At 35.6% G+C, this 24339-nt stretch overlaps 16 protein-coding genes across 16 annotated transcripts; 7 read left to right on the forward strand and 9 right to left on the reverse strand.

Annotated features, from left to right (window-relative positions):
- Positions 1–43: 43 nt before the first annotated feature.
- On the forward strand, positions 44–334 carry AC631_04351 (uncharacterized protein; the record flags this gene model as incomplete). The annotated part of the gene is made up of 1 exon (XM_015613180.1): positions 44–334. The coding sequence occupies one exon, from the start codon at positions 44–46 to the stop codon at positions 332–334; it is 291 nt and encodes a 96-aa protein (XP_015465973.1).
- A 43-nt stretch (positions 335–377) lies between these two features.
- On the reverse strand, positions 378–1466 carry AC631_04352 (2-dehydropantoate 2-reductase; the record flags this gene model as incomplete). Its single annotated transcript, XM_015613181.1, has 1 exon — positions 378–1466. One exon carries the CDS (start codon positions 1464–1466, stop codon positions 378–380), a length of 1089 nt encoding a protein of 362 aa, XP_015465974.1.
- A 164-nt stretch (positions 1467–1630) lies between these two features.
- On the forward strand, positions 1631–2365 carry AC631_04353 (putative dephospho-CoA kinase; the record flags this gene model as incomplete). Its single annotated transcript, XM_015613182.1, has 1 exon — positions 1631–2365. One exon carries the CDS (start codon positions 1631–1633, stop codon positions 2363–2365), a length of 735 nt encoding a protein of 244 aa, XP_015465975.1.
- Positions 2366–2409: 44 nt separating this feature from the next.
- Positions 2410–5619, reverse strand: VPS34 (phosphatidylinositol 3-kinase; the record flags this gene model as incomplete). Its single annotated transcript, XM_015613183.1, has 1 exon — positions 2410–5619. One exon carries the CDS (start codon positions 5617–5619, stop codon positions 2410–2412), a length of 3210 nt encoding a protein of 1069 aa, XP_015465976.1.
- A 199-nt stretch (positions 5620–5818) lies between these two features.
- On the reverse strand, positions 5819–8005 carry AC631_04355 (uncharacterized protein; the record flags this gene model as incomplete). Its single annotated transcript, XM_015613184.1, has 1 exon — positions 5819–8005. One exon carries the CDS (start codon positions 8003–8005, stop codon positions 5819–5821), a length of 2187 nt encoding a protein of 728 aa, XP_015465977.1.
- Positions 8006–8384: 379 nt separating this feature from the next.
- Positions 8385–10451, forward strand: AC631_04356 (metal cation transporter; the record flags this gene model as incomplete). The annotated part of the gene is made up of 1 exon (XM_015613185.1): positions 8385–10451. One exon carries the CDS (start codon positions 8385–8387, stop codon positions 10449–10451), a length of 2067 nt encoding a protein of 688 aa, XP_015465978.1.
- Positions 10452–10603: 152 nt separating this feature from the next.
- Positions 10604–11428, forward strand: AC631_04357 (putative signal sequence-binding GTPase; the record flags this gene model as incomplete). Its single annotated transcript, XM_015613186.1, has 1 exon — positions 10604–11428. One exon carries the CDS (start codon positions 10604–10606, stop codon positions 11426–11428), a length of 825 nt encoding a protein of 274 aa, XP_015465979.1.
- A 455-nt stretch (positions 11429–11883) lies between these two features.
- Positions 11884–13257, forward strand: AC631_04358 (RuvB family ATP-dependent DNA helicase pontin; the record flags this gene model as incomplete). The annotated part of the gene is made up of 1 exon (XM_015613187.1): positions 11884–13257. One exon carries the CDS (start codon positions 11884–11886, stop codon positions 13255–13257), a length of 1374 nt encoding a protein of 457 aa, XP_015465980.1.
- A 67-nt stretch (positions 13258–13324) lies between these two features.
- Positions 13325–15202, reverse strand: AC631_04359 (syntaxin-binding protein; the record flags this gene model as incomplete). Its single annotated transcript, XM_015613188.1, has 1 exon — positions 13325–15202. The coding sequence occupies one exon, from the start codon at positions 15200–15202 to the stop codon at positions 13325–13327; it is 1878 nt and encodes a 625-aa protein (XP_015465981.1).
- Positions 15203–15709: 507 nt separating this feature from the next.
- CZF1 (Zn(II)2Cys6 transcription factor CZRF1) lies at positions 15710–16525 on the reverse strand (the record flags this gene model as incomplete). Its single annotated transcript, XM_015613189.1, has 1 exon — positions 15710–16525. One exon carries the CDS (start codon positions 16523–16525, stop codon positions 15710–15712), a length of 816 nt encoding a protein of 271 aa, XP_015465982.1.
- A 690-nt stretch (positions 16526–17215) lies between these two features.
- CCT6 (chaperonin-containing T-complex subunit) lies at positions 17216–18877 on the reverse strand (the record flags this gene model as incomplete). The annotated part of the gene is made up of 1 exon (XM_015613190.1): positions 17216–18877. One exon carries the CDS (start codon positions 18875–18877, stop codon positions 17216–17218), a length of 1662 nt encoding a protein of 553 aa, XP_015465983.1.
- A 492-nt stretch (positions 18878–19369) lies between these two features.
- AC631_04362 (uncharacterized protein) lies at positions 19370–20257 on the forward strand (the record flags this gene model as incomplete). The annotated part of the gene is made up of 1 exon (XM_015613191.1): positions 19370–20257. One exon carries the CDS (start codon positions 19370–19372, stop codon positions 20255–20257), a length of 888 nt encoding a protein of 295 aa, XP_015465984.1.
- Positions 20258–20264: 7 nt separating this feature from the next.
- AC631_04363 (methionine aminopeptidase) lies at positions 20265–21380 on the reverse strand (the record flags this gene model as incomplete). Its single annotated transcript, XM_015613192.1, has 1 exon — positions 20265–21380. The coding sequence occupies one exon, from the start codon at positions 21378–21380 to the stop codon at positions 20265–20267; it is 1116 nt and encodes a 371-aa protein (XP_015465985.1).
- A 183-nt stretch (positions 21381–21563) lies between these two features.
- On the reverse strand, positions 21564–21851 carry AC631_04364 (cytidine deaminase; the record flags this gene model as incomplete). Its single annotated transcript, XM_015613193.1, has 1 exon — positions 21564–21851. One exon carries the CDS (start codon positions 21849–21851, stop codon positions 21564–21566), a length of 288 nt encoding a protein of 95 aa, XP_015465986.1.
- A 676-nt stretch (positions 21852–22527) lies between these two features.
- RPT5 (proteasome regulatory particle base subunit) lies at positions 22528–23811 on the forward strand (the record flags this gene model as incomplete). The annotated part of the gene is made up of 1 exon (XM_015613194.1): positions 22528–23811. The coding sequence occupies one exon, from the start codon at positions 22528–22530 to the stop codon at positions 23809–23811; it is 1284 nt and encodes a 427-aa protein (XP_015465987.1).
- A 150-nt stretch (positions 23812–23961) lies between these two features.
- AC631_04366 (proteasome regulatory particle lid subunit) lies at positions 23962–24213 on the reverse strand (the record flags this gene model as incomplete). The annotated part of the gene is made up of 1 exon (XM_015613195.1): positions 23962–24213. One exon carries the CDS (start codon positions 24211–24213, stop codon positions 23962–23964), a length of 252 nt encoding a protein of 83 aa, XP_015465988.1.
- Between the last annotated feature and the right edge of the window lie 126 nt (positions 24214–24339).

Below are 24339 nucleotides of genomic sequence, written 5' to 3' on the forward strand. Positions count from 1 at the left end.
TTATAGTTATTATGGTGATTATACTATAAGTGAGGAAGCAGGAATGTCATTCAGAACAGAGGTTGCATTAGCTGTTTTGCAAGAGCTGATCCCCGAAGAATCCAGGAAATTACAGGCATTGGTTAATGGGTACAATGATGGCAGTGTTTATGAGCGAAATTCGAAAATATTGCTTAAAAAAATATTAGAAAGAGTTATTCATGACTGTGATAGTAAGCGTATGTTGGAATATAATGATGACAACTGTCAAATCACGCAGAACAGAAAGAAAAGTATTGGGATTCTATATAATAATAAAAAAACTATTGCCCAAAAAACTATGCTAGATTTATAGACGAGAACCTATTTACAGAAATATGTACATATGTAATTCAAATTTACGCTTTTAATGCTCGATTAGTTGCAGTTGATTCCAATGATCTGTCAATGCTTAATTTATTTTTGACCATGGAACTTATCATTTTATTAGTTGGTGTCGGAATCTTGTGTTGGTAACCCAATCCAACTATATAGCCATTGATCCAGTCAATTTCTGTATTGTTCAAGCTTCTGATATCTTCTCTCATTGATGAACTATTTTGTGATGTTGTCTTACAAATTTCGAACACAGTATTTAATAACCTATCATCATTCAAAAAGCTGTTTGCTTCCGGAATATTCTTTAAGAGTTTGTATTCAGCCTTGAACACTTGAACTGCTTCATTTATGACTCGCTTCATAATCGGAACTATTTTTGTACCATAAAGCAAATCACCATTAAAGCAATCAAGTATTGCTGTCAAAGGATTTATACAAGCATTTACTATTAATTTTTCCATTTGTACCAAAAGGAATGCTTTATATGGCAGATAACTTGCATTTAATTCTTCAGTTTGTAGTAATAATTTAATAAATTCAGGTAATTCGTTTTCCGCCAATTCCGGTTTTTGAATGTCTAATTTCCTTGGAATTTGGGCTATGGTGAGCTTTCCTTGACCAACATGGTGGATAACATTTGGTGCTGTCTTGTAAGCTCCGTGGGTACTGATTGCTTGCAATATATTAGGTCTATTAGATTCATTAGGCCAAAATGTATCGGTTAAATGTTGAGCCATTCCCATCCCATTCTGAAGTATTAATATGTTAGAACTTGAACTTAAATTTGGTATGTATGGTTCTAATGCTGCTTTGGTTTGGTACGTTTTTGTCGAAATTATTAAATTGTTGATTGGTGCTGGTTTTCCATCTTTCAATCTTGGTGGAAATCGTCCAGCAGCAAGTTGTGATGTAGAAGTAAATATATTCGGCCCTCTAGGTTTCACCACCACTAGTTCAGAGTTGTTGTTCACAAAATTATTTAGTCTTCCCTGTGTCTTGAAGAGTAGGATCATCTGCAATGCATTTGGATATTTGGAAGCCATTTCATGTGCAACCAAAGATCCCATAGATCCAGCACCCAAAACATATACTTTTGGATTGCTTGCCATCCTTATTTCAATACTTATATTATGAATAAATGTCTATATTTTATGCTTGATAATTTGCAAAAAAAACTCTTGAAAAGTTATTTGTGCTATTTTGTGTCTCAAAAGCGATCTCCATAAAAACGATCATAAAGATAAAAGATAAGATACTTCGTTCGTTATAAAGGATGCTTATCGTTGGTCTCACGGGTGGAATTGGTGCTGGAAAGTCAACTGTATCTCGTACATTGCGTGAAACACATAATTTAACAATTGTCGATGCAGATTTAATTGCAAGAGATGTTGTAAATCCTGGTCGAAAAGCTTATAATAGAATCTTGGAAGCCTTTGCAGATGATATTCCAGATCTTGTTAACCCAAAGGATGGCTCGTTGAATAGGGCAGTCTTGGGAAATGCCGTGTTTGGTAATAAAGAGAAACTAAAAAGATTGAATTCTATTGTTCATCCAGCAGTTAGAAAAGAAATCTTATGGCAGATATTGCAAGCATATTTGAGATTTCAGAGTCTTGTTATTTTGGATGTTCCGTTATTATTTGAAGCAGGTTTGAACAAAATATGTGGAACCACTGTAACTGTTACATGTGATAAGGAATTGCAGGTAAAAAGAATAGCAGCAAGAAATTCTGAATTGAGTGAGGAAGACATTAGGAAACGAATTGAGAGCCAAATGACGAACGAAGAGAGAAATTACAGATCAGATCTAGTTATTGATAATAGCAGTAGTTTAGATGACTTACAGAAATGTGTCGCATCAGTTGTTAAAGAAATACGTCCAAATTTGATTTTGACTTTACTTGATTTATTTCCACCTTTTGGCTTGTTATCGGCATTATATACCTTCACACTCCGAACTATCAGAGATAAATACAAAGGAACAAAGCCACTGATTAAGAATGACTAAATATGATGAGAAAGTCTAACTTGAGGAATTTTGTGTGTATTAGATTATGCTCTCCAATATTGGGCTAAACTATGTAATCTATCGATAACAACAGGTAAAAATGCATTAACACTATCATTAATTAAATTCTGAAAGTGTAGAATGGCTTCCTCTTCGCTCATTTCTAAGCAAAACTTTTCCTGTACTTTTTCAACTGCTCTGTTTGGATCAATTTGAATGTCTGGTATATTTGCATCCAACATTAACTGGAATAAATTCAAAATTAAATTACTATTTTTTCTTAATGTTGTATAAGTAATAAAGCAATAATTTTTAAAAATATTGAAATTTTCATGGTGCAAACCACCCATTCCATCAATGACTTGAATAGGCAACTTCATTAGAGGTGGAAAAGGCTTTGGATCTCGGCCAAGTATGTAACCAAAATCAGCATGCCAGAATTTTCCATTTGGTGATAACAACAAGTTATCCAAATGACGATCACCAACACCAAGTAGGTATGTAATCACACAATACCCAGCACAAGATTTTACGTAATTATCCATCACAATTGATGACACACCAAGATTCGACGTAATAGCATGTTGCTGTTGAGGTTGGGGTATAGAATTTTCACTTGCTCCTGACAATACACTCAGCATTTGAGGTTCTGCTGCTTGAACATCATGACTATGTAACTTTAAATAATTTAATATCCCATTATTGGCGTTGGAATTATTAGAAGCACCATGAGCTCCGGATTGTTGATCGACCAGATCTATATCTCCAGAAATTGAAGCTGGGTATGTTCTAGCTAGAACGGCATCTAGAGTTTCATTGGGAACAAATTGGATTAATCCAGCAATTGGACTTGTAGCCAAGATTCTGTATGGGGTTAATCTTAAATCCAAGTTTTCATTCTTTAGTAATTGGTCCATTAAATTTATTATTTGTATAACAAGTTGATCTTGTCTTAAATCATCCCCTATTTTAAACATTAACGAATATTTGCCATATTTATAATGCTTCTTCCCAAATAATTGTGATGATTGTGACTGGTGCAACTCTCGATAATTTGTAATTGTCTTGAAAGTTACCTTCAAGGGAGCTAAGGAACTCTTGAATACTGATGATTCCTCAGGATAACAACCACATATTATTATTGACGGATCTAGAGGAAGTGGAAACGGTTCAGGAAATTTATATAGATCGTTTGAAGGATTAGCCAAATATTCTCTCAAAAATTGAACCTTTTTAACTGTAGATTCGTTCTTTTTAAAAGTAGTTCTTAATAATTCGACCAAATTGGTTAATTTTTTTATAAACCAAATTTGTCTTTTCAAATGATTATAATTAGGCAGCTTATTAGCTTCAGAATATTTTTTTAAATTTTCGATGTACTTATTCAATATTAATGAATAAATACGGGTAGGATGAGGACTAGGAACATTAATCTGGTCTTCATTCTCTACTTTAACATACCAATAAAAAAAATTACCTAAGTTTTCATTTTCAACAGATTTTTCTATCAAAAATGTTGCAAGAGGTGATGATAATAATGAGTCTGAAGAATTATTCTCTATCAAAGTAAAATTTTCTGTTTCCGAGTCTTCTGAATTAATTCTCTTGTCAAATATGATAGATTCATACTTCAAGGCTTGCACCAATTGCAAAAGATACAACAATATTTCTTCACCGTTAGCTAATTTCAATCTATCAACCGCAAACTTTCTTAGGAATATTACATATTTAAATATCTTTTGGTAACGACGCTCTTCGATATTTGCTTGATCATTTGATGAGCTCTCTTGCGAAGTACTCGCTATCCTTGATGTCAACGTATGAGGATTGAAATAATTGCCTAGTAATTCTAACGCATCTCCTATTTGAATTTTGTCTACCGTCCAATAATTCGGAATAATTTCATTAAAAGCATGATCCAATTCAAAATCATTATCCCAATTAATTGATTTTAAAAATTTAGGTAAGAAAAGCTTCCCGCTTCTTGTAAGTTTAGTCGAAGAAAGGTTATGGTTCGCATTATCTTCTACTGTAGCAGTGGTAGTTGAATTATTCTTGGAAAAGTAATAACGGAACTTCCATATTAGATTCTTCTCAACATCTGATAATTCAATATTTGAGGGCTTTCTGAGTATTCTCATCAATTCATCTCTTAATTGAGGAGATGGTTTTAATTCTTTATCTAACAAAGAATTATTATTAATATTTCTTTCTAGCTTATGATATTTCATTTCAATCGGATCAAGAGTGTTACTTGCAGTGTTAGTCTGTGCTGTGTTTCCATTAGCACTAATACTGTTTAGGTTCGGTATCTCATAATCAGGATCATATACTTTCAATAAATTCATATTAGTTTCCTTAGACATTGGTATATCAATAGAATTGATGATTACGCTAGTATTGGTAGTGTCATTTAAGCTTAAAGTTTGGGTATTATTTCGATCCTCGGAGGATGCTGGAATTGGCAATTGATATGTTATGTCAGAATAAACGACGGGTAGTTCAAAATGTGGAAATTCAATATAAAGGTAGAATAGATCTCTGTTAACTTCATTATCTTCATTAGAATATGCTTTTTTGTCATTTAATTTAATGTTTCTCTGCTTTTCGATATCTGACATAACTAGCTTATCGAGCCATGGTATCTTGGGAAATTCTCCATTTTCATAATCTACTAATTTCTGCTCTAATTCTGTGATTCCTGGTATATATCCATATTCAATTTCTATCTCCTTTGAAAAGTCAAACTTTCTCCATATAGGAACTTTCTGTGAGCCTCTCCTAAGTGTAGAATCATTCTTATTAAAAAGTGATACATTTCCTATCCCAAATATTATAGGTTTAGTATTACTGATTTCATATACAACAATTCTTAAGTACGAATCTATCGTCAATTGGTTGTAGTTTATCGGGAGCTTCAATGCCTTATTCCACTCTCTTTTATTATTAGTAAATGCCTGATATGGTGTTTGTATGGGTATTGTAATTGGATTATTAGTACCACCAAACACCTGAATTGTCACGAATAGGTCTGAATTTATATATATATTGGACAACTTCTGAAATACCAGTGGGTTAGAATATTTCTCTGATGATGGGGATAAATCATTATAAACTTGTGATATATCTGATGGCTGGAGATAACAAATCTTTACAGATATAGGAATTGTTAAATCTTTTGACAATCCAAATGTAGCTGTATTAGTGGACGACGATAACGAGTCCTTTATGATTTGAGAATCTATCTGTGTCATAGTTATCCCCTTAGCTATGCAATTAGATACTGTTTTAGGATGATTATCAATTGAAATCTGATAAACGTTATAGCGCGCTTTTCACTTTACTTAGTTAGTGATTTAAATCTTTATAACTATTTATATATATATATATATCAAGGCTTTAAATTAATGAATAAATAAATAAGAATATGCATATATCACAGTAGCAACTCACCTATCTCCTATTTTGACCAAACCAAATATACTGCTCTTTCTTCTTTTTTGGTTTTTGTTTGTCTTTATCCACATCCATTTTATCATCTTCATCACCATCACCATTGTAGTCATCAATATCAGACGAAGAATCTCCAGAGTCACTGTTAGATCCATCATCAGAGTTAAAATGATAGAACATGGGTTTCTTAGATGTGGCATTAGTATTCGGCACGCTAAATCCTGTTGGAGTAGAAGTACCGCCGACAGCACCATTCGTTCCATCACCGTTAAATACAGATGGTATAAACTTTATTGAATTTCTAACTCTAGGACTGGTATTTGATACGGGAGACGATGGAGTTCTCCGTGGTGGAGGTGTAGTAGTAGTTTTCTGGTATTGATTGTTTCTACCCAAGTTGTAAGGTAATGCAAATGCTTTTTGATGAGAATCACTATCGTCACTTTCGTTATTAAGCTGGTGTTGTTTATATTTAGCCAATAACGATGTAGTTCCTTTATCACTTATGTTACGTTTGTAATTCAAAGATTGTGATCTACTCAACAATGGATTTTCTGGTTGCTGAGGGCCTTGAATTGGTCTTACGTTGTGTTCTTCTATTATATCAAGATCGCTTCCCGAGCCATAATCATCAACTGGAGATCCTGAATCTATTGATGCCAACAGGTCATTACTTTGTCTATTACCGACCTTGCCAACAATATTCAGTGGGAAATACGAATCCTTTGCATTATGTGCCACCGTTGCCAAGATTGGATTCGAAGTCGATCTCTTTCTTGGTTTGTTCTGTAGAGAAGAAAGAAACTTTGGCAAATCAGTTGTCGAATTATCGTTTGAAGAGGCGTTGTCTCTTTGATATTGAGCTAAATTGACTTGCGAATTGATTTTCGAGTTCAAGCGATGAATAGGAATTTCAGAAGTAGTCGAATATTTCAACTTCATGGGTCTATTGGCTTCTTCATTATCAATCAATTTAGTTAAATCAATAACAGAATTATTTCTCGTTGGTTCTGAATTTGGTGATACTTCAGGCGAAATAGGTTTCGATGGATGATTGCTAATGTTGAATGTCTTCTTGAATGCCTCATCGTTTATTGCCTTTAACTTGAAATTTGTTTTAACATCGAATTGTTTAGACATCTGTGGAGACCAATCCTTTGCTGCTGGGCAAATAGGATTATAATTCGTTATCACTTCGGGTCTATTTGGATCCTTCGTGGACCTAGCAGTAGACATTCTGAAGGATGCCCGGGGCTGTTCTTGTGTAGGAGCATTTGGAAGTTTCAAATTGTTCGATTCATCAAAATCATCCTTCTTGAAAAAATTAGTCTTGTAGTACACTATATCTGTCTCCAAGTTGAGAGTACTATCGATATCTTCCTTTTCCAATAAACCCAAGGAATCTTTAAACAATTTCCATTTATATTGTTCTAGGTCAAGTGGGTCTTCGATTTCATAATCCTCATTCTCAAGAACTCTTCTTGCAAAGTTTAATGATGCTTCTGGTATTTCATCGAAAATAGGATGGTTTATGAAATAAGATAGGAAATTATTTATGGCATATCCATGAGATATGACAATGATTATATCTTGGTTCTTAAGATGTACCGGTCTATTATATGTAGCTAGCAACTTCTGGAAGTACTCCTTACAGTTCGCCTGGTAGTCCTTATAGCTTAGATCAGGCCCATTGTATGGACCCAAAGTATTAGTCGGACGGAAGTTTGACACACATGACCGATTCTTCAACAACTTGATGTTTGGTGTATACATATGGTACGCATCGTTCGAATCAACAAACGGTGGCTTGTTCTTCATTTTATCATGTACCCACTCAGACAACGCAAAATCCCCCAAAAGCTGAAACCTCACCTTGTATTTAGGGTATTTCTCTTCAAATCTCGCCTTGAGATTACTCACCAACAAATCGGCAGTCTGACAACACCTCAAGTACGGTGAAAAATGGATAAACACGTTCTTTCTGACACTCCCACTCTCATTGTCATCGAATACTTGTGTGTGCTCCAAAATCTCCCTCCCTACCGTCTCGACCTGCCCGATGGCGCTAGTCGCCAACGATGGATCGTACTCCTTGTAATCCTTATATATCGCTTCAATCCCATTTTCCTCCTTACTGCTGACATGATCTATTCTCTGACCGTGTCGTAAGAAATATAATTCTGCCATATCCTATACAGCGTGTTTTTATCCTTCTTCTTATTATTCCAATGCGCTATGTATCATATGGGTACCACCCGTCTTATTATGTAGCTCGATAGATATTCAATCCAACAAACTTCTAAAACAGTAACTTACTAATATAATATCCCCTCAATTCAATGAACAACTATATTCTCCCATGTATGACTTTGCCGACCTATTATCTTATATATTGTTGATAGTTCCACTATATAAATCATATGATGTCACTCTTATTGTCGTCGGTCAAAAATTCAAATGATTACGTAATCGCTCGCAAGAAATAGACGCAGGTTCGAAATATCAACAGATTGGCCTAAGTAGTGGTTACCAGAGGATAAGCATTTATCAACGACGCTAATCTCTCATGTCACATCAAAAGACCCATTCACGTTCGCGGGGATATGGATCGCAGTCGATTTATGATCATGGAGGAGGGTTTGAGTTGAATCAGGGGTTCGGTGAGCCATTTGGAGCTGGAGTCGAGGTGAAGAGCGAGGCAATCAGAAACCCATTTGTGAAGATGGAGCCAGCGAATGAACGAGTGAGTGAGAGAAATGGAAAGAAAAGTATATTAAGTGCTATTATAGGGACATTGCCGGTACTTGTGGCATTCCCATGCATGGTTTTGTCGGCAGGTTTGTCGTATGGACGAGTACCGTATAGTGTTTGGACCAGTGTGGGCGTGGTGTCGATGCTGGTGGTTCTAGCAGGGGGTTTTTTGTTGGTCACACAAATGCTTATACGTGGCAACGTTATTTCCTTAAGTTCAGAGGCTAGGGGACGTGATGCGATGTCTACTGGGATGCTTGTGGGTGCAATTTCCATGGTGTATCTTGCAACGCACTTGCTTTCTGTGAGTCGCCTTTCAGTGCTATTTCTAGGGTTGTATGTCAATCCGTTTAATTTGTATACGGTACTAATGTTCGTGTGGGATATGTATAGAACCTCGGATACGGACAATGTGATGAACACTGTGGTGGGATATATCGTGGTGGTCATTTCATTCAGAGTATTGTATAAAAAAGCGATATTATCGTCACTTACGGCTGTCTTAGCTAACATCGATGTGCGAGTAGCTGGAGGTGCGGTCGTAGCTGGTGCGATTGTGTTGGTGGCTGCTGGATTCGAAAGCATCTCCCCCATGATGATGGGTGTCAATGTTTGTGCGTCCCTTGTGTTTTTGATTTCGTTGCAGGATTGTGATTTGAAAGGATCACGTTTAAATCCATTAATCATCGGATTGGTGTCCTTCAGTCTCGAGTATATCGTGCTCTCCACTAGTTTCAGTATAACCCAGTTGCTTTTGGGCGTTGTGGCACCATTGATTATTAAGGCAGATAGATCTATCGATATAAATGCAGCTCAGTATGGTGGATTAAATACTGTTCCGGACACAAAAAGTAATGGATCAATCATATCTGAGTTATTAAGTCATTCAGATACTAGAGCGATTTTTAATTTCCTCTTACTTAATTCTGCATTCATGTTTATTCAATTGCTTTATTCTTTCAGATCCAAGTCACTCGGGTTATTATCCGATTCCTTGCATATGGCGCTCGATTGTACATCATTAGCATTAGGTTTAATAGCGGGCATATTACTGAAAAATGCTATAAATCCAAATGGAAAATTTCCGTTTGGATTGAAAAATTTCGAAATCTTGGCCGGTTTTACAAACGGAACTTTATTGATTGGAATATCTGGTAGTATCATTTTTGAGGCCGTTGGGAGATTATGGAATCCAGTTGTTCTACAAAAGACTAACGAATTGATTATTGTTTCATTCTTAGGGCTTCTCGTAAATTTGGTAGGCATATTTGCATTTAATCATGGCCATGATCATAGTCATGGCCACTCACACGGTCACAGTCACAGCCATGAACATAGTCACAGTCATGAGCACAGTCATGATCATTCTGATAGTGGAGACCTGTCAGAAAAGGCTGCTATGAATGATAACATGAAGGGTATTTTCCTTCATATCTTGGCAGACACATTGGGGTCTGTAGGAGTTGTTATCTCCACGATATTAACGAAGTTCTTTAACTGGGATGGATTTGACCCAATTGCTTCAATAATCATTGCCGTCTTAATTTTCATGTCAGCTATTCCATTGATCAAATCAACTGCGCTGTCGCTCCTACTTAAATTGAAATCAGATAAAGAAATGAAAATAAGGTCTGTGCTTAATGATATCGTACAAATAAAAGGCATCAAATCTTTTACTACTCCGAGGTTTTGGCCTTCAAACGACAATTCTGATATCTTTGGATATATTCATATTCAGATTTATAGAGGTGAAAATTCTTTATATATAAAGCAACAATGCGAAAAGATTTTCCAAGCTGAAGGCATTGATGTTATGATCCAAATGGAAAATGACTTTGACACTTGCTGGTGTCGCTCCGATAGTGCCATCATGACTATATAAATATTAGACTTATTTATTCATATAATATATACCCACTACTAGTGTATTGTTTGGTTCGCACACGATAGCTCATCTTGAATGCTGCATCAACACTTTTAGATAACTAAGCACATTACTTAATAGGCATCTCAAATAGAAGCAGGCAAATAAATATGTCAAGAGTTGGAGTATTAGCATTGGGACCTGCAGGTGTGGGTAAATCCACTTTCTGTAATTCTATCATTACACATATGCAATCCATAGGACGTAGAGCACATATTGTTAATTTGGATCCAGCAGCTGAACCATCAGAATATGAATTTACCATCGATATAAGAGATTTGATTTCTCTACAAGATGTGATGGAAGAGATGGAGCTAGGTCCAAATGGGGCTTTGATCTATTGCTTTGAATTTTTGTTGAATAATTTAGATTGGTTGGATGAAGAAATCGGTGACTATAACGATGAATACTTGATATTTGATTGTCCTGGACAGATCGAGTTATATACACATATACCTGTATTGCCAACTATAGTGAGACATTTGCAATCACAGCTTAATTTTAATTTATGTGCTACATATTTACTAGAAGCTCCATTTGTCATAGATAGATCAAAATTCTTTTCAGGAGCGTTAAGTGCTATGTCAGCTATGATTTTACTTGAGTTGCCACATATCAACATATTGTCCAAAGTTGACTTGATAAAAAACGAAGTTTCTAAGAAGGAATTAAAAAAGTTCTTAAATCCTGATCCGTTGTTGCTTAATGCTAGTCTGGACAACGAGTCAAACCCTAAGTTTGCGAAATTGAACAAAGCTATTGCTAATCTAGTTGATGACTTTGGTATGGTTCAATTCTTACCATTAGATTGTAACAAAGATAGTGATTCTGTTGCAACTATTTTAAGCTACATAGACGATGTTACCCAGTGGTCAGAGAGTCAAGAACCAAAAGAACCTGTAGATGAAATCGAAGAGGAAGTCGACTTTGAATAGTGTATATTAACTGTATAAATGTTTTATCATCAATATAAAGCCCATTCTATATCAATTTCAAATCCTTTAAATTACAATAGCATTCGAAGAGTATTCTTCACCTATAAGGTCATCACAGAGACTTGAAAAAGTAGCTTTTAAGTAGTCACTTTATAATTATACAGTAAAAGTTTATTAAATCATCTACGAATTTAAATAATAAAATTCTTTTCGTCATTAAATATTTAATCTAAAAGCTGCTTCATCATCATTGATAACTTCCTTCAATTCGAATGTCTAACAAAAGGTTCGTCTACTATATATGTTATCATTGCAAAATGAAAAATATGTTGGTGTGCATATAAGTATATTCATTTTTCATTCAAAATTTCCACTAAAATCGATTATATAGGAACAACAACGAAATCTATATTGAATATTACAAGTATTATCAGATAATCTAATAAAGCTATAAGATGGTTCAGATTAATGAAGTAAAAGATACTCAAACTAGAGAAAGTAGAACCGCTGCTCATACCCATATTAAAGGGCTTGGATTAGATGAGCATGGGATAGCTAAGAAAGTTGAAGGTGGATTTGTTGGTCAATCAGATGCAAGAGAAGCGTGTGGGATTATTGTCGACTTGATTAAATCTAAGAGAATGTCTGGTAAGGCGATTTTATTGGCCGGTGCTCCAGGAACTGGTAAAACTGCCTTAGCACTTGCAATTTCACAGGAATTAGGGCCAAAAGTGCCCTTCTGTCCAATTGTCGGATCTGAATTATTTTCGGCTGAAATCAAGAAGACAGCAGCATTAATGGAAAATTTCAGAAGAGCTATTGGATTGAGAATTAAAGAGACCAAGGAAGTTTACGAAGGTGAGGTGATTGAATTAACTCCTGAAGAAGCAGAGAATCCGTTAGGTGGTTACGGAAAAACAATCAGTCATGTTATAGTTGGTTTGAAGACCGCAAAAGGTACTAAGAGTTTGAGATTAGATCCAAGTATCTATGAAAGTATTCAAAAAGAAAGAGTTTCTGTAGGTGATGTAATTTATATTGAAGCAAATACCGGTTCAGTCAAAAGAGTTGGGAGATCAGATGCTTATGCTACTGAATTCGATTTAGAAGCTGAAGAATACGTTCCATTGCCAAAGGGTGAGGTTCATAAAAAGAAAGAAATTGTTCAAGATGTATCCTTACATGATTTAGATGTCGCTAATGCAAGACCTCAAGGTGGTCAAGATGTCTTATCGATGATGGGACAATTGTTAAAGCCAAGAAAGACTGAAATAACAGATAAATTAAGATCAGAAGTAAATAAGGTTGTTTCTAAATATATTGATCAAGGTGTTGCGGAATTGATTCCAGGTGTTTTATTCATTGATGAAGTTAATATGTTAGATATTGAATGTTTCACTTATTTAAACAGAGCATTAGAAAGTTCTATCGCTCCAATAGTTGTTTTGGCATCAAATCGTGGTATGACTACAATTAGAGGTACTGACGATGATAAAAAGTCTCCTCACGGATGTCCAGCAGATTTGATTGATCGTTTGTTAATAGTCAGAACATTACCATACAACCAAGAAGAAATTAAAACTATTATCAGCAAGAGAGCAGTTTTAGAAAACTTAAATGTTACCCCTGATGCCTTGGACAAATTATCATTGCATGGTATTAATAATTCGTTACGTTATGCATTACAGTTATTAGCACCTGCGGGTGTATTGTCTAAAACTGCTGGTCGTAGTGAAATTACCAGTGATGATATTGAAGAATGTGAGATTTTATTTTTAGATTCTCGTCGTTCAATAAAAATATTGGAAGAAACTAAAGGTTACCTTTAGATTTCCTGACTTACAAGTTATCAATTTATGTATTTTATATATTATCTAGATTTAAAATGAAAGTATATTAATTCTCAAGTTTACCCAAGTTAGAGCACTCTTTCAAAAATTCATTCGCAGTTATTATATCTGTACTGCCGTAAGTAACTCTTTTGGTAGGCTTATTTGGTGAGTTTGACCATTCTTGAAGATTTTGATATTCTAAATAATTACCACCCCCAACTACAAAGACTTGCGCTTCAAGATATGATTGTCTCTTTGGGGGTTTTGAATGACCACCTCGCAACTTTGAATCCAAATACAAGTAATCATCAGTTAGTTGAATTGAATTATTCGAAGCATTGGCCGGATCCATAATAGCTTCCACTGCGTTTGTAATTGGCAATTGTTGCTTATCAGGCAAAAGTTTCTTTAAACCTGTTGCCAAAGAACTCAAACCTTCAGTAATTCTTCCTTCAGTTAATCCATATAATTTAGATGATAAACCATTGAATAAGGCTGTATTATTTTTAGATGCATTAGCATCAAAACTCGAATTACCGGAAGACTGGTCATTCAAACTTGACATATTCGATAACTTCATAACCTGTTTAAATTTTTGGATGTATTTAAATGAATCCAAATCAAGGTCTGGATATTCATTGTGTAAAATTTCTTTGCATTGATTGATAAAGTTTGCAGGCAAATCTAACAATAAAACTAATATTAAGAATGATCTCAATTTGTCAGTGGAGTTGTCTCTTTTTGATTTGTCTTTTAAAATTTCTAAAAATTGACTTTGAATCTTTGGGTTATTATAGTTCTGTTCAATTTCGAAAAATTTGTCTAAACTCTTTGCCTCCAATTCCTTCAATAATGTAGCTAAAACATCCATATGCATATCCAAAGTGGCCTTTCGAGCAGTTAATTCTGGCAAAGCGTCAACTGCTTGCTGGATATGTGCAGTATCAGAACCAGCTTGGTTGTTGATATCACTTAACGAAGTTATACCGGTTCTATTTGTTAATTCTTGTGCATCCTTTTTGTATAAATTTAATTCAACATCAGCATTCTCAACTACATCTGGGAAAGGTAATTGTGAATTTTTACCCCAGAAAAAGTCCTTTGGATCAATATCATAATTTTTAGTAACGGAAGATGAATCATCATTGAACTTTGTTAATTTTATTGTATTTCTTTTCAAATGAAAAACGTCACTCACCATGCATTGATATATCCATGAATGTGAAAACATAGAAGATAAATCAATGTTACGATCTAATATAATTAATACAGGCCTTTGTTGAATTGACTGGCTCATTAAATTTCTTGAATTGCTCAAGTAATCTCTCAATTTTGAATCCAATTGAGTTGCTACTAATTCTGCGGGCCCATTCCTTTGACATCTTATGATTGGAATACTATCCAAGGTGATTATTGATGCTAATAAGCCATTTGCAATGTTTTCTGCCAATTTATGTATGTCATCTTCGTTTGTACTTGGATTGTTAAATTTTGTGAAAACTTCTGGCAAGTCCAACGAAAATAAATTTGGCTCAGTTACTATGAAGTCCAAATACTGATCGAATACCTGTTTGATCTTGTAAGATTTACCTGAAATAGATACCTTTTTGGCAAACTCTTCCAATAATTCTCTATTTATACTGGATGTGAAATTAATATAAAAATTGTCATATTTATCCGCCGATAAATCATCTATGATCACTAATATATTCTCTATTGTTGGCTCAATAAAATATATGACTGAAACGTCAGGTAATGGCGATCTCTTTGAATTAATTAAGGAATGAACAGTAATTCCACACCTCAATAAATCATTCACTCTTAATACAGAAGAAATAATTGCCTGTGACTTTGCATCCAATACTAGTACCTTCCAGATCATCTCTTCACTTTTCGACGCCAAGGTCAAATCTGGAGATCCGTCTTTATTCAAATGGAACATTCGTTCCAATGTAGCTACACTAGTTAGTAATTCTGTCATAAATACCTATCAATGCAGATTTCGAAAAACAAAACTTACAGATCTGTCTGTCCCTTATGCTTAAATCATCCATCAATGACATATTGTCTTTAGATTAACTAAGTATATCAATTTTATCTATGCTAGTCTCTTAGTTTATCTCAATTGTATTTACGTGTTTATCCAATGACCGTTTTGTGTAACTTGGAATAGACTTCCGTTTTAGGTAGTATGTAATTTCGCTTAACTTACATAGTATTACGGAGTTGTTTAAACGAAAAGAGTCTACAAGAATGGCTGCTAAACTTCATAAGAAGTCTATTATTTCATCGTAGTCAAGTGTAGATCACTAAAACTTTCTATTCTGTGATTTGTAAAATTCATATTCTGAAGAAAAAAATGCAAGGAATGCCTGATAAGAATCAGCGGATAAATACTTATTCAAGAATGTTAAGGCTGATACTGAAGTGATGACTATGCTAATCTATTCTATTTACTTTTGTATTCAACTATACCCCTGAGGACTTTTATCTTGCCATAAGCTTCATGTTCAATAGTGTTCTTATCGTCTCGAGATTCTCTAGATTTATTTCTATGTTCAGTTCCCGGCACAGGCCAAATGCAATCTAAGCCCAATCGTAAACACTCAGTACATTGGGGTCTTTTCTCACAACATCTCTTTTTCCTTTGTCTGCAAGTAAGACAGCCCATTCTTGATCGTTTGGCGATGGTTTTCGTAATGTGTGTTTCAGAGGACTCGTCTGTTGGAGAACCATGGTGACTTTCAGATGATCGTGAAGACCGTCGAGAAGTCTTTTTTGCAAGTGCTGAGGAAACATTAGTTCCGTGTTTAGGCTGTTGCGGGGCATGTGGGTTGGTGTCAAGGTTTGGTACCATCATATTCGATTCTATGGCTTGCGGATTATTTGCAATAGCCAAATGGGCAAATGTTTCCTGGCGAATATACGTACTTGGTATCTGTGACAGGCCTGTAATGATGTGGTGGTATTTCTGTGGTTGAACTTCAGTTTCGTTGTGTAGCGGAGCGGAATAAGGTGCTGAATTTCCCTCTCCCAGCTGATCAATATGTGAAGGAATCAGCAAAGGCCCTTGTATAGGCATCGACTGTAGTGCTGTCGACTGTATAGCATCTGCCGAAGAAATTCCCAACGGTATGGGCTGTACCATATTAGCATCTCCAGAAGGCATGAACTGTTGATATATGGGCACATTAGGAGGCACGTTCACATCTGGCTCTCTATTAGACTCGCTATCTGCCCCTTCCTCAGTGTACCACGGATCCATTATGTCCCAAATATGTGCTCCCTATTTCTTTTATGCTTTCTCTATTGTTATCTCTGTCAGTCACTTCTCTTATCTCTTTTACTTCGATAATAAACTGGGAAATACTACGTCTTTAATAGCCAATAAATTCTAGCACTTTAATATTCATATCCATGTCACGGTGTGATAATTTTCAAAATCTCAGGATATCTTTTTATATTATAAACTGGGGTTGGGGTTCTTTGAAAGCCGACAACGCTCAATTTCGGTTCAGGCTATCAGCCTCCAATCTTGTTAACAAATATTATTTCTTCTCAACAATAGAGTTTGTAAACGTTTTGTATAGAAGCTTGAGAGGTAATTTTCGCTATTCATACCTATTGTTAGTGAGGCTTAAATAGAACCGCCACAATAGCTTTACGTATACGTTACCCTAAACTTGCATATGGAAGGCCATAAAATATAAACAAATCATATTTTCCTATAAAATCACAGATTGCCGAATATGCAAGATCTTCTGGCATAGGCACATGTTACACGATAAAGCGAATTTTTGTCAAGTAGGAAGTAAAGAACTCGAAGCATGGAATACTTCATAAAAGAATATGCTGCACTGCATAATAGAAAAGCGTTGGGTACTATGGTTACCAAGTGTTCGGTGGATATATATTACTGTATATGAATATTATTTCTATATTATAAGGCGAAAAACTACATCATAGGAGGTGCTCCCATTGGAGGCCCACCAGGGCCAGCGGGGCCACCCGCTCCTTCTTTCAAGGAGGAACGACCAGCCTTCAATAATTCATCACATAATAATAAATTAGAAGCAATACCAGTGGCAGCAGAAATAGCGTTTCTCATCACTCTGTACGAGTCCCATACACCCTCGATAGTTGGATCCATTGGCTCGCCAGACTTCAAGTCGATACCGACGATTCTGTCATCAATTTCGTCTTGGCAGTTAGATAAGGTTTCCAATGAGTCTAACCCGGCATTTTTAGATAACGTTTTTGGAATAACCAATAAGGCCTCGCTAAATGCCTTTATACCAGACTTGTTCTTTCCCCTTAAAAATTCATTTTTAGTATTTAATAAGTGATTGTTGCAGCTCATAAAGAACGCACCCCCGCCAGGTATAATCGATTGATCTTTCAAGACGTTGGAAACTGATCTCAAACCGTCTCTTACAGCATCCTTAATTTGTTGTAAGACATGATTGTTAGCACCCTTAATTAATATAGTACCGGATTTAGGTTCTTTATTTTCAGTAATGTATGTGAATTTGTCTTCTCCAATACTGTTTTCGTATACTAAACCGGAAAATCCCAAAATCGCTGGAGATAAATCGTCGACGGAGTTTTGTGCTTCTCCGCCACAAACCAATTGCAATCTTTCCATATTACGTCTCTTTGCTCTTCTTAAAGCTAAAATGCCATTCTTGGCTAATATGTCTAAGGACATTGGGTCAATACCCTTCTGGTTTATGATGACGAATCCCTTGTTGGAGTTTAATTCGCATACTTCATTTTTCAAATCGATGATTTTTTTCAACTTTTCATCAACGAATTTTCTTTCAGAGGCCACTAACTTTTCTCTTTGTTCGGCACTAGAGTAGAAAAATCCAGAGTTGACTTCTGTCTTTTCGTATTCTAATGATACATTCAAAATCAACACATAGGCATTTTCAATTCTTCTTGGCATGTCTGGATGTCTGGCACCGTGATCTAATACCAATCCCTTGATCAATTCTGTTTCTTTGGCACTACCATGTTGCATAGTCATAATTTCAATCATATGTAAATCCAAGTTTCTTTGGCCTTCTTCGTATACTGATAATACCCCATCGGTCACAATAGGAGTCAAAACATCGGTTAATTCGCTATTAACCTTGGTTGACAATGATGATCTGGCCACCTGCAATAAAAATTCCCTGTCAAACTTCTCTGGGGTTGTTTTAAAGCCATCAAGATATTTTAAGGTTTCTTCTCTTGCAATCTCAAATCCATCAACTAACACTCTTGGGTGTACCCCTTCACTGATAAATCTCTCAGCTTCTTTTAATAATTCCCCTACTAACAAAATCACGGTGGTGGTACCATCACCACAAATTTCATCTTGTGCAGTGGCTGCTCTAGCAATCATCACAGCAGTTGGGTGCTGAATTTGCATTTCAGTCAATAAAACCTTACCATCCTTAGTAAGCTTAAGGTTACCTGATCCATCAACTAATAATTTTAATGTTCCTTTAGGTCCTAAATTGGAAGCTAAAACTTGTTGTAACCCTTGTGCAGCCGCAATGTTTACCTGCAATGCTTGAGAACGTCTTAAAGACTCCGCCTTTGGGTTAAGTACTTGAATCGACGATGACATCCTTGTTTATTCAATGTATCTTCAAGTATACTTTTCAGTTGATTCTCTTTGTATTTGCCATTTTCTGAACGCGATACATTTAGTGAAAAATCTTAGTTGTTACCCGGATACAAATCAATCATTTTGCAGTAAAATTAGCTTTAATTAGACTAATTAGAATGTAGTAACAATCATATATGGGTCTATATGTATTCAATAGTTCTATGTGTTGTGATTAGGATGTCAAATAAATTGATTGTGGTGTTCAGGTAAGGGGATATGATTAGGCTATAATTTTGAACTAAAACTGAGGTTTGTGAAAATCGCAAAAAGCGGTCCCTTGGCCCAGTTGGTTAAGGCGTGGTGCTAATAACGCCAAGATCAGCAGTTCGATCCTGCTAGGGACCATTTTTTTTTCCTTTCATTGAAACAGAGCTCTTCTTATCAATTGACATATTTCAAATTGTGCATTTGTATTCTCCATTTCTTCCTTCCAAGTATTAATTTTTGAATATGACAGATGGTATTTATAAAACTGAAGTATTTCAGCCTGCTCGAGAGTACTTGTTGAGGTTTCATGACGAAAGAGAATTGGTTATCAGGTTATGCCGGGATATCAACTCACATTCGAAAAAGTTGATTTTCACTCTCCATCGAGTTCAAGGAAATATAACGCAAGAATTATACGGGCAGTTATTTTCCAATGCTAAGATCATTAGTGAAAAATTGTCTATTCTTTATAACAAATTTCTCTATAATGAGAACTTCATTCAATTAAAGTCCACCATATCGAACTCGATAGAGGAAATGATTGAAGCCTTTACATTTGCATATTACATTATGAATGGAGATATTTTACCTTATGATAGGTTTTTATATGTTGTACGGTGCCTCATACTAAGTTACAATTATAAGTTAAATCTGTTCAATACAAAGCTATTAAATCATGCATTATGTGAGCTCTTGTTTGATTCGGTAGAAAACACTATAACAGAAGAATTAGAAGCTCCGTATGATAGTGTTGAGTTTGAGGTTGATTTCATTTTGCCTGGAGACTATTTGATGGGCTTATTTGACTTGACGGGTGAAATAATGAGGTATTCTATAACACATATTGTCGATGAGAGACTGAAAACTGTGAATCCCAAATCATTGGAGAATTTGAAGTTTATGAAGTACTTGAACAAGTATTTAAGAGAGCTCTTTGCTAAATTTCCGAACGTTAATATCAATAGAGGTATTTTCAGTGTTGAGTACAATTACAAATCAGGGTCTATAATGGATAAGAAGCTTCATACATTAGAACAATCAATAAATAAAGTTCAAACTATGATATGCGATATGACAATCAAAGGTAATGAGGCAATAGAATATGATGATTATAATATACACAATTATTAATACCTATCTAAATTCTAGGAATAGCGCCACCAGGAGATTTTTCATTTCTAGCAGTTAAAACTTCAACTCCATCTTCAGTGACTAGCATCATTTGTTCGAATTGAGCAGAAAATTTACCATCTTGAGTCACAGCAGTCCAGTTGTCAGGCCAACTCATATCTCTATAAGTTCCTTGGCACAACATTGGTTCGATGGTAAAAACCATACCTGGCTTGGCTACACCCACAGCTTTATTCTTAGCATAATGAGGGATGTTTGGTTGACAATGGAATAATTGATTAGTACCATGACCGCAGTATGTTCTTACCACAGAACAATTATTCTTTGTGGCATGCTCTTCAATGATGTTACCTAACTCTCTAAAAATTAAGCCTGGCTTAACTGCTTGAATTGCTAAGTCTAAACATTCTCTAGTTGTTTCAACTAAGTTGACAATCTCAGGATTGCATTTAGCCTTATCGCCTACATAGTAGGTTTCATTAAGGTCGGAATGGAATCCCAAGTAGTAAATAGTCACATCTAAATTAATTATATCACCATCCTCTAATTTACGTTGATCTGGAATACCGTGACAGATTACTTCATTGACGGATGTACAAATGGATTTGGGGAAATTATAGTAGTTCAAAGGAGATGGGTAGGCGTTTCTCTTGATACATTCCTTATGCAAGATTGCGTCCAATTCATCAGTTGTGATACCTGGTTTAATATGACTGGCAGTAATATCTAAAATTTCTCTAGACAATTTACCTACTTTTCTAATCTTTTCAATTTCTTTTGCACTTAATATAGTTATCTTACCAACTCTATCGTTCTTGATTTCACTAATCGGCCTTCCATTCTGAGCATAGTCGGGTACCTTAATATGCTTTGGAATGGCTCTTCTTGGAGTTAATGGATAACTTGGTCTCAATTCACCAGTGTAGTTAAAGCTTGGGAATGGATTATAAGATTCATTCGAACCGTCTTCATTCTTATGAATAGCTTTATGACTTCCCCAGTTACTACGGAAACAAATTTGATTACAAAAAACGTTAGTTATACCTTCTTTTAAACAGACCGGACATTTCAAGGAAGAAGTAGTTTCCTTCCCACAGTTTGAAGCAGCACAAATAGCAGACATCTCTATAGTTATTGTATTACAAACAATATTTTTATGGAACCATAAAGCCAAATTTTTCAAGATGACCCGATACAAGTCGTGCGAAAATGCTTCACACGATTTATCTATATTAACTATTTACTACTATGAAAAGGCAATAGTGCCAACTAATTCTTCGAGTCTAATTGGGGCTGAATGATTCTACTAGTGAGCTGGTTCAATCCCCAAGTTTTCTGGTCCAAAGCTCAATGGTAACAAATCCTGCAAGAATACTTTGATAAATTTGGATCCATCCTTATTAAACATAAATACAGGTACGTTGGGTCCAAATTCTCTGATAAACTGTCTACATATACCACAGGGACTGATTGGTTCTTCAGAATCGCCACTTATGGCTACCAATTTTAGCTTTTTGTGGCCTTCTGTCTGTGAAATTGTTAGTATGTTCCATCTGTGTTTTCGAGTGCTTCTCTCAATTCTAGTACCATACATACCACTGCCTTTGTAATGGTTGCTCTTTCTGCACAAATACCTGCTCCATAAGATGCATTTTCAACATTAGCTCCCGTAAACCTTTTACCTGTGCTTGTCTCTACAACACACCCAACCCTACAACGTTAGCATGTCATTTTCGTCAATTTCACATAAATCGTAGTACCCGTAGATATATACAATGACTCAACTACCAAAAAAAATACCTATACGTACCGGAATTTCGAATATGGACAATATGCTGAGCTTCGAGCTGCTAGCGTTAGTATATCTCTTCCTCCCACAAGTCACTCAATTGCAAAATAAAACTTACCATTCAAGCATGACTCTCTTAAACTATTGAATTCTTCGTCCGATAGTTCCTTGTGGTCGTTATGTATCATATGTATCTATCTTGAGCGTATAATAAGCCCATTTGGAGCATTTTCTAATCTATTGGATGCTAAAGCAGCTTTGATATATAAGTTACACAAAATCGCCATATTGAGATTTTACCAAAAGTTGAGTGGCAAGAGCTACAGTTGGAAAGAAACCGTAGCAGTGAAGCATCGTGAATATACCTATTTAAGAGAAATACAGTGTTGATTGATTAGAATTGTATTATTCATTTTGTATCAAATTCATTGTTGTTAAAAGTCTAGACCTTAATACATAAAAATCGAAATAAGCATTTAAAATGTCTACATTAGAAGAATTAGAAAACCAGCAAGATGACAGTATAGATCAAGAAATTTTGCAATCTTCAACATCAGATATTACGAACAGAACAAAGTTATTAGATAATGATATCAAGGTGATGAGATCAGAGTCACAAAGGTTGACACATGAAAAGACAGTTATGTTGGAAAGAATTAAGGACAACCAGGAGAAAATCAATAATAATAAGCAATTACCATATTTGGTCGGGAATGTTGTCGAGTTGCTAGATTTGAATGCCGAGAAAGAGGCCAGTGAACAAGGCGCCAATGTGGATTTGGATGCCACGAGATCAGGAAAATCAGCTGTAATTAAGACATCAACCAGACAAACGATTTTCTTGCCATTAATTGGGTTGGTTGATCCGGCCAATTTGAAGCCAAACGATCTTATTGGGGTGAATAAGGACTCATACTTGATTTTAGACACATTACCCTCCGAATATGATTCGAGAGTGAAGGCTATGGAAGTTGATGAAAAGCCAACTGAAGATTATTCCGACATTGGTGGGTTGGACAAACAAATTGAAGAATTGATTGAAGCTGTGGTGTTACCTATGAAACAGGCCGATAAATTTAAAAATTTGGGAATTAAACCACCAAAGGGTGCCTTGATGTACGGGCCACCAGGTACTGGTAAAACATTATTAGCAAGAGCCTGTGCAGCGCAATCTGGAGCAACCTTCTTGAAATTAGCTGCTCCTCAATTGGTTCAAATGTTCATTGGGGATGGTGCCAAATTGGTTCGTGATGCATTCGCCTTGGCTAAGGAAAAAGCACCAACAATTATATTCATTGATGAATTGGATGCAATTGGTACCAAAAGATTCGACTCGGATAAGAGTGGTGACAGAGAAGTACAAAGAACTATGTTGGAACTTTTAAATCAATTAGATGGTTTTGGTTCTGACGATAGAGTTAAGGTCTTGGCCGCTACTAACAGAGTCGATACATTAGATCCTGCATTGTTAAGATCTGGTAGATTGGATAGAAAAATAGAATTCCCATTGCCATCAGAAGAAGCCAGAGAGTCCGTGTTGAAGATTCACGCCAGAAAATTAAACTGTGACAACTCTTCTGTCAACTGGAGAGAATTGGCCAGATCTACAGATGAATTCAACGGTGCTCAATTGAAGGCTGTCACTGTGGAAGCAGGTATGATTGCCTTGAGAAATGGAAAATCAATCATAAAGCATGAAGACTTCGTCGAAGCCATAGGTGAGGTCCAAGCCAGAAAATCAAAATCTGTGAATTTCTACGCTTAGGTTTCTACGTTTCAGATTGGGCATTCAATGTAAAATAATCATCATTAATTATATATATTTCTAATATACACAAGGAATTGAATTGCAATTCGTGTAGATACGTATCTCTCCAATTTCGACACTCTTCTTTCGTTTATTGATACAAATCCTTTAAGCTGTTGGCTTCTGTGCCTTCTTCAATTCTTCTCTTAACCTTTGCGAGAACTCATCTTGGTTGTCGTCATCATCCCAATCTTCCTGCCATAAATTCGTTGGATTGATCTGTGGGTTTGGTTCATTGGACCACTTGGTGTCTTCTGGAAAGTCTTCAAATTCATCATCTTCTTCTAAAGTTTTGATGACTTTTTGTTCGTCTTCATCGGTAGTTGGTAAATTGGTGTTCTTCACTTCTGCTTTCGACATTTTCTGGTATTATTGCTTAAATAACTGCTCTTATTGCCACCATTAATCCATAGGCTTCAACTTAAATTCGATTTTTTTGCACGACCAAGATAGATCAGTCACGTGCTTCAGATGATGATTTTTTTT

Source organism: Debaryomyces fabryi (genome assembly GCF_001447935.2).
Source record: "Debaryomyces fabryi strain CBS 789 chromosome Unknown contig00115, whole genome shotgun sequence".
Lineage (NCBI taxonomy): Eukaryota > Fungi > Ascomycota > Pichiomycetes > Serinales > Debaryomycetaceae > Debaryomyces > Debaryomyces fabryi.